We start from the raw sequence: 8,209 nt of genomic DNA, 5'->3' as shown, positions 1-8,209 counted from the left end.
TCACATTTGTCTCGCTTAGAGTTCTCATGTGCACACAAATCCAAAAACAGTCCTATGCCATTGCAAAATCAAATGCTTCCAACCAAAAGTAAACTACAGGCCTACCATTGTTGGATGAGTATTGGTGTCTAGCTGTAGGCTAGTTGTCTGGAGCAATTTGACCAGTCAAATGTGATATTCTGATTATCAAAGCAACTATGCTGTTACTCAAGTAGCCTTATGACACGTCCATCAATGAACAAGTGTTGGAACACCGCCAACTTCAAGATTATAAATTGGCTGATGCGCTTCTACCAGGATATGACTTGTGCCACCTGTTGTAGTGCAATCTAGACCTATGCCACCATCTGATGGGACCAGTTACAATTTAGCATTTCAGTCACATGCAACTTGACACTGGCTAATGCATTGTGTAAGGTCAGAATTGGGGTGCCTGTTAACAGCCTTGTAGCATCCAGGTACAATGTATATAACTTGACAGTGTATGAGCCATAAATTCTAGGCATAACCAATTGGTCAGAATCATGACGAGTAAACTTTTACACATTCTAGCAACAACCTTATGAATTCACTGAAGACATTGAAATAACGTTAAAAAAAGCAGCAATAGCCTTTCATGGTTCTCTATAGCAAATATGCTCAGCTATGCAGGCCATGTGCCATTTCAAGTTAAGTACTAGAAAGTCATGCCTACAAAGGCTTTGTAAGTTATAGAATGATTGAGGAATCTGTAGTTGAAAAATAAATCCAAAAATGAATGTTATGAAATAACTTAATATCTGAAGGTTGCTTTACTCAGTCATTTGTAACACTTGCCTCAACATGGGTAATTATTTTGATCTCACGGTCACACCTTGCTGCCAAAACACAGTCTATGAATCTGAGTGAAGTTAGTCAAGCCCCATCCTGCAGCAGTTGACTAAAAGTGGCAGGGTGGCTACGGTTAGAACTGCTGATCACCCCTTAAGGACAACATGCCTCATAAGTTACTAACATGAGTCAAGTTAGGATCTTTGAGATGAAAGTTACTCCAATGCATCAGACACATTATACTAGCCCACTTACTGTTACCAAAGAAAGTCCTCACTTGTGATAAACCCAATCAGGACAAGGTACAAATTGTGAGAAGGTATTTATTAAGAACCAGACTTATGTTCAACACCGCAATCCAGTCAGTGGTTTCATTAGTTCCTGTGGAGAGAATAAAATAAAATTAGACCTCATCTAGAAATATGACACAGAACAGACTTCTCCATCTCATACCATTGTATGGAAGGTGACTGGGGTCTGGGCCTAAGTGGTTCCTTTAGGTTGGTTCATTTGCCAGCTGAAGACTTTGACATATTTAGCCCTAGGGTGGATGCCAGGTATTCCCCTCCCAGGACTCAGGCCTGTGTTAGAAGTAGTTGTGGACATCAATGGTCTTCTGGTGGTGGTTAAGGTAGTGGGTGGAAAGGTGGGCTGAAATGCTTTGATTGGACAGAGAGTTAGGTGTAAAAAGCTGTAGCAGTTTTACCACGCTCTTTAGCTGCACGACAACTAGAGCACTTACTTTTTACAGGAACTCTAGTCAAGATGGTGCCAACTCCTGGAGAGTCTGCCTCAAACTGCCAATATGCAAACAGCTTGTATAGGTCACTCAGTGGATAGACACACCGCACTGTCACCCTAAAAAGAGAACTGAACATTAAAGCCACAAGTGCCTGTAGTGAGAGTTAATAACTAAAGGTGAATATTTATTTAAACCAATGAGGCAGTAGATTAGTGAAGTCACGTACACAGAGGCAGTGTCCCTGGTTTTGAATGGTTTTGTCACAGATTGGATCGTGCGCTGAACATTGATCTCATTTTCGTAGGTAACATGCTGATGGTCAACCTGGAAGACAAGAGGACGTCACAAGCCTGAATGTAATTCAATGACAACCATTAAACTGTTGCAAGCCATGTCTAAAAACTAAATGGTTGTTCCCTTGTCAGGCCTTATGATAAATAGACATTGTCGCGTCTTTGGCTATGCCGGATTAAGTGATATGACATGCAATAAAATCCTCTGTAATTAATATTACCTGATTAAGCTAATCATGTAAATGTAATTAACTAGAACTTCGGGGCACCACGAAAGAATGTCTAGAGCTGTTATCTTCCGAATAAACTCTTAAAGACCTAGTAATATTTTACATCAATAGCAGTCAATATTAATGACCTTATTTCAGTCTCATCTGAAAGTTGTAAATTCTTGCTCATCTTCAAACCTGGCTAACAAGTTAAAAATCAGCAATACAAAATTGGGTTTAATTATTTACTAAATACCTAACTAATCACATTTACACAGAATGCAAATTATGTCATACAGAAAACATCCCTGGTGGACGGAGCCGACATGACGGCTGGTTACACAAAAGGAGGGGGTTGGGTTTGAGTGAAAGAGTGGGAAGACTGAGGAACAAAGGGAGAAGCTGTGCTATCATAAATACAGTATCTTATGCATTATAAATTACTGCCAATTTGGAGAAGGAAAATGCAATAAATATTTACGCCGAGCTGCGCTTTGGTAGGTTGGTTGTAGATGCTGGCCAACAGATCTTCCTATCCTCAGAAGAATGTCACGGGTGGTAAATTGGATACGTTGTAGTATCGTCATTGTGTGTTTGACTGGATATGTCGTCCGTCCTTTCCTAGCCCACGTTTACAGCTGCCTCAACGGCTAGGAGGTCTCACTTCTTTAGTGAATAAGAAGTCAAAGTTCATAGCATTCCCAACCAAAGCTCACGCTGAGGTTGGCTTAGTACTGTAGTTGACATGTTAGTCCTTTTTAAACATTTGGACCATCGTCCTCAGAACAGAAGATAACATTTGTCAAGGGCTTATATAGTGGAGGGAGAGAAGGGTGTGTTTCATAGTTTATAACCCATGTCTCTTCACAGGGGCGGGCCACTGATTGCACAGGGCTCTAACCTTATGAAACCAATTCTCTCATTTAGAAGCTAAAATAAAAATTTAAACTTCAAATCGTTTCATATTCAAACATTTAAATTGCACAACAATTCCATGTGAATCTGATACCTAGAATGTTTAGACTTTCCCCAGATACAGTTTGTTGTCGTGTCAGTCACAATGTCTCAGATGACAACCAAACTGACATCATATTCATTAAGGACTCTGGTAAACAAAGGCTATTCAAGAGTCCTTCAGTAGAGTCAGAGAGGGAAGGGGGTCATAAACCTTACCGACAGGCCAAAGTCATGACAACACCCATCAGTCTGTCTGAACTTTTTTAAATTCAGCCTGTATGCTGACGGTTTGAGAAGGCTTGCTAATCTCATGGACTGATTCTGCGCATGAACCAATGACGGGATGGAATGCATTGATAACAGCAGTAGAGCCGGTGTTTGTTTTACTTGCAGATTGTTTGGCCGCATCAGGATTGGGGCGAAGGCGATGCTTGAACGATTGGGATGGTAAACATGTGAAATTAGGGGGACTTTAGCTGAGACGTCACACTAGAAGTGGCAATTTCTAAGACGTATGTACCCAGAACTAAGTTAAGCAGCTGACCAAATTAAGCAAGTTTAGTTCTGGGTTACGAGATAAGATGCTGACTGGAGCTTTTATTTGAAGTAGTCACTGGTAGGGCCAGTCACTTGATCCTTTTAATGATTAAAATGTTATGGGTTAGACAGTTATACCTGGACCCTGGTACCACAGGTGTGGAGTCCAAAGCTAAAGAGAACCCTGGTGTCATCTGTCTCTTGAGGCCTGCAGGTAGAGTCCAGGAGGAAGGTTCTGTTGGGTTCAGCTCCAGGGATGGCCAGAGTCACATCAGTAACCACTGTCACCACCCCTTCAGTGGAACACACTAGAGAAAGTTGTTAGAGCTGGGCTAGAACAAAGTAAATGATCGACACCATGAACAGTGAGGCAATAAACTTCGCCTGCAGCTTAATTGAGGCACTAGTAGTTACCTATGACCTCAGTAGTCTGGAAGAGACAAGCTTTGGCCAAGGAACTCTTCACCTCCAAAGTCTTGGGAAGTCTTGAGTGAATTTCAAAAGAGCCGTAGAACTGCTTCAAATTGATGTCCTGGGGAAAAAAAGAGCAGGTACATTTTAATTCCTACTTTTCCCAATGACCAGTCAGTTTAAGCAATTGACCAATGAGCATCTCACCTTATAAGTGTAGCCAACAGAGAAGAGGGGCACTTCCAGGGTCAGACTCTTGCTGTCATTCTGCATGATGTAGCCCCACTTGGCTGCCAGATTTGGGGTCAGAAGGTAACGGCCAACACCCACCTCCCACAGGTAATCAAATGGCTTATGGTCCATCTGGAAACTGATGCTTTTCTCATTGCAGACACCATTGAAAACCGGAGGAACTGGTGAAGAGAACAGCCCAATAGTGCCACGATGACATCAGGGGTAAACACTAACCAGAAGGCTAGGAATACCATCGTGAGAAATATCACTTCCAGCTAAGGTCTCTTAATAAAGTTCAAATCAACTTACAGACGTCATTGAACTGAGCCACAACTGAGGCCAGGTAGTAGTAGGGCTCCTCTTGAGGCAGGATGACCAAAGTGTAGTTGATGTCCAATGAGAACTGAAGAAGCCCCTCGGTAGAGTACTATGGATATGAACACTCATTGAGAAACAAAATCTTACATCACCATACTAGGAGTGAATCTCAGGTCCCCAAAACCCATTGGACAAAGTTTGACGGGAGAAACCTTGGATCTCCTCCAATGAGAAGTCATGAGGAAATGCTGAGAAAAACCACAGTAGTTCATTAAAGAGTAAATATAAATTGTTCTTTACCAGCTTGTGAACAACAGCATCCTCAAATGGCACCCTGAGAATGTAGGCATGTAAGGTACTATTGGGCTGGGGGACCATGGTTATGACGAGGCCACTTTTATTCGCCTCTAGTATGGTGAAGTTGTGGCCATTGAGCTTCACAGCCACCAGGTCAACATCGTAGGAGATGTTCCCCAGGTACACAGTAAACACACGATCTTCAAGGACTGTTTCTGTGGTGGGAGAAGGACAGGGTAATTAGCAACCATGACCATGGAGCTGAAAAGCCATTTCGGATTGGCTAGTAGAACTCCTTACGGTTAATGATGGAGATTTGCTGGATCAGAAGTGGTGTGTTCATGGGCCTGTGGAGGCGGAGTCTGGTCTCCACACCACATTCATCAAGAAAGATTTGTTCATAGTAGAGACGGATCACATAGAACTCATGGTACATGTTGTCCATCACAAAGCTCTGGAAGAGTTGAAACCGTTATGAAGCATCTGCCATTAGGTTATATGCTACGATGTTGAATATTCAAGGTGTACAGAGGACATGAGTGACTGAAGCCATTTGCAGCTTCTCAGCATCAGAATACAAGGTAAACTTCTGCATGTTAGTGGTCAGATGTGGACCTAGTATGCTACTGACTTTTCTGTATCCTCCGGCAGCGTTGAAGGGGATGCTGATCTGGACGGTGGTGTCACTGATGTCCAGGCTGTAGCCTTGCTCTGCTGTGATGGGTTCATCCATGAGCTGCCCATCCACCCCCATTGTGATCTTGCGGCTCTCCAACCCAGAGAGGCCAGAGACAAGCGGGGACAGCAGAGTGGGGGTCTGCCAGACCAGCTGCACCCCATCATACATCCCTTCATCTGGATAGAGATTACAAGTGTTAGGACCCAATGAGCAACTCTTCCTCTCCAACTGAGTGAACAAAACATCTCACTGATCTGAAATAACTTCATAGGTGAAAGTAGTATTTGCTTAATTGAGCGATCACTATTGCTTAAGACTATCCAGTCCCTTCAGGTCTGAGCCTTGATTATGTGGGGGATGATATTTCCCTGGAACTTACTAGTGCTGCACGCAACAATCCAGTCCACCATCATTACCACCCATCTCTGCCTGGAGAACAGTATGGGATGGACCACCTCCACCAATGAACCATTCACCTGGAATTGAAGGATGGATGAAGCATCCTTGCCAACAGTACAAAAGGGGCATTTCAGTCGTCTAAATAAGTGGCTTGCTTCCCATCCAGCATAACCCTGTTTGAAACTTGACGCAATATAAGACCCTCGGAATACAGCTGCCAGTCTAGGTAGTTAATGTAAAATTGAGCAAGCCTGAAGACGCACCCAAGATAAAGGAAGCCATTGAACAGGACATTTAAATCCTCACCATGGAGACAGACCCCATGACAGACCGTGGTGTGTAGGGCGAGCGGAACACCAGCCTGCCCTGGGTGAGGTGGAACACGTAGCCTAGCTCCCGAGCCTCTGAGAAGGACATGGGAATCAGCTGCTGCCCCTCCTGCTGGAACATCACCTGCCAGGTAGACGTGGCAGAGCTGTGGGCCTGATGGGGAACAAGAGACAGGGCATGCATGGCGGTATGGGGACAAACTGGTGGAGCTCATCTAATTGAGATTTTGCCAAATAGCCTTAAGCTTACTGTAGCAAGGGCAGCAGTCCAGGCATCCGTTGTTGTACCATATAGACAGGACACGTCACTCCTCATTGACACCTACAGGGTAACATAACAGATCACTCTCCTATAAGAATACACAAGCCCACCTCCACCCCAAAGATCCCTGGATACACATTCTAGATCCATGCATCAGTACCTCCATATAGTTCTCCTCACAGCTGACTTCTCTGGGTGACCAGGGTAGAGGGAGGGAGCAGGTTGCAGTCACAGTGTAGGTCATTTCCACTCCACTCGCAGCGGTGATTAAGTTAAAGCTAAAAGTGAATACCTCATCATCCTAAGACACAAAAGCAAGACCTTCAACTGAGATACCTGGTAGCAATTTAACTAGAATATAATTTGAAAGCCCTTCCCATGGGCACAGATATCAATTCAATGTCTACACCACACTGGTTCAATGTCACTTAATTGAAATGTTGATTTATCCAGTGAGCCTATGGGCTTTGACAAGACTACAATGCACAGAAAATATATGAACCTGGTTGTCAGTGTGGCAGGAGAAGTAGGAGGCTCTGAGCTCAGCATGGCCAGGCAGAGGGAGGATACTGAACATGTAGCCACACTCTGACCCATACTGCTTAGTGATGGGGTGAACACCATCAGCGTCTAGTTGGGGGTAAAGGACTGGGTCAAATCAAATAATTTGAATATGCTCAAGTAGAAATCTAAATAAATATCAGTTTCTTCTTAAGTGGTCAGACAGGCACAGCAAGAGACTGAAATATACTGCAGGGAGAGACTTCCTGTCAGCACCAGCTACCAAACACTGGCCAAGACATGTTGAGATGCCAAGTTCATGAGCTGACCAAACCTGATTTCAGGCCCATTTGGCATCAGATAAGGTTAAAAGGCTACTTACCAACCGCTTCAAAGCGAGGTTCATTCCCAGCAAATGAGAGTTGGGTTGTCACCAACAGGTATCGATCCCGACATGCAGTCTCAATGGCCCCTATATAGACACACAAGGTGAGAATCTGAAGGGTGGAAGCTATATGATTCTGACCAACAAGTAATACCAGTGTTCTATAGCTTGTATAAAAGGCTAATCTCACCCAATTTAAGTTTCTTACCTTTTGGATGGTCAGAACATCTTACACTAGGCCACATAGACAGGAGTACAAATACCCTGTAAGTAAAACATAAGCACAGGTCAACATAGTGTGCCAGCATCAAAACATTTAAGCTCACCACCAAACTTACCCCAAAGAAAAAAAACTAAAAGCCATTGAGCAGTAGACGTGTCTAACCCTAACCAGGAACAGCTAGTAAACTACCCCTGCTAGTTAACACAACATCAACTACCACGTGCTGACAGTATCCTAGACAAAACAACAGTTGATGAGTAGCATGTTCTCTCTGGCACTTTTATATGGGGGTGGTGCTGTGATTGAGGTAATTAATTAGCTAATTGGGTCACATGGTTGGCCAGCTTGCCAGAGCCTCAGGCGCAGCTAAATAGTCTGAAGTGGATTCCTCTCCTCATCTCCTCTCCTTCCCCCTTTCTTAGGATGTGTTTTCCATCTCCACTGAACAACAATATAAACAGATCATGTAAAGTGTTGGCTTCATGTTTCATTAGCAGAAATAAAAGATCCCAGTCATTTTCCATACGCACAAAAAGCTTATTTCTATCAAACTTTGTGCACAAATTTGTTTAGATCCCTGTTAGTGAGCATTTCTCCGTTGCCAAGATAGTCCATCCTCTTGA

At 43.5% G+C, this 8,209-nt stretch overlaps 1 protein-coding gene across 1 annotated transcript; it reads right to left on the bottom strand.

Annotated features, from left to right (window-relative positions):
- Positions 1-1,118: 1,118 nt before the first annotated feature.
- LOC115198303 (uncharacterized) lies at positions 1,119-7,810 on the bottom strand. Its single transcript, XM_029760182.1, has 19 exons — positions 7,702-7,810; positions 7,572-7,627; positions 7,361-7,450; positions 6,980-7,107; positions 6,638-6,778; positions 6,466-6,537; positions 6,193-6,369; positions 5,867-5,963; positions 5,440-5,663; positions 5,109-5,262; positions 4,812-5,023; positions 4,503-4,620; positions 4,167-4,372; positions 3,963-4,080; positions 3,687-3,856; positions 1,779-1,876; positions 1,553-1,668; positions 1,264-1,469; positions 1,119-1,191 (listed from the first exon to the last, which is right to left on the bottom strand). The coding sequence occupies exons 1-18, from the start codon at positions 7,725-7,727 to the stop codon at positions 1,294-1,296; spliced, it is 2,379 nt and encodes a 792-aa protein (XP_029616042.1). The 5' UTR covers positions 7,728-7,810; the 3' UTR covers positions 1,119-1,191; positions 1,264-1,293.
- Between the last annotated feature and the right edge of the window lie 399 nt (positions 7,811-8,209).

This window comes from Salmo trutta, chromosome 8 (assembly GCF_901001165.1).
Source record: "Salmo trutta chromosome 8, fSalTru1.1, whole genome shotgun sequence".
NCBI classification, from domain to species: Eukaryota; Metazoa; Chordata; class Actinopteri; order Salmoniformes; family Salmonidae; genus Salmo; species Salmo trutta.
This window is presented reverse-complemented; position numbering and strand designations above follow the sequence as displayed.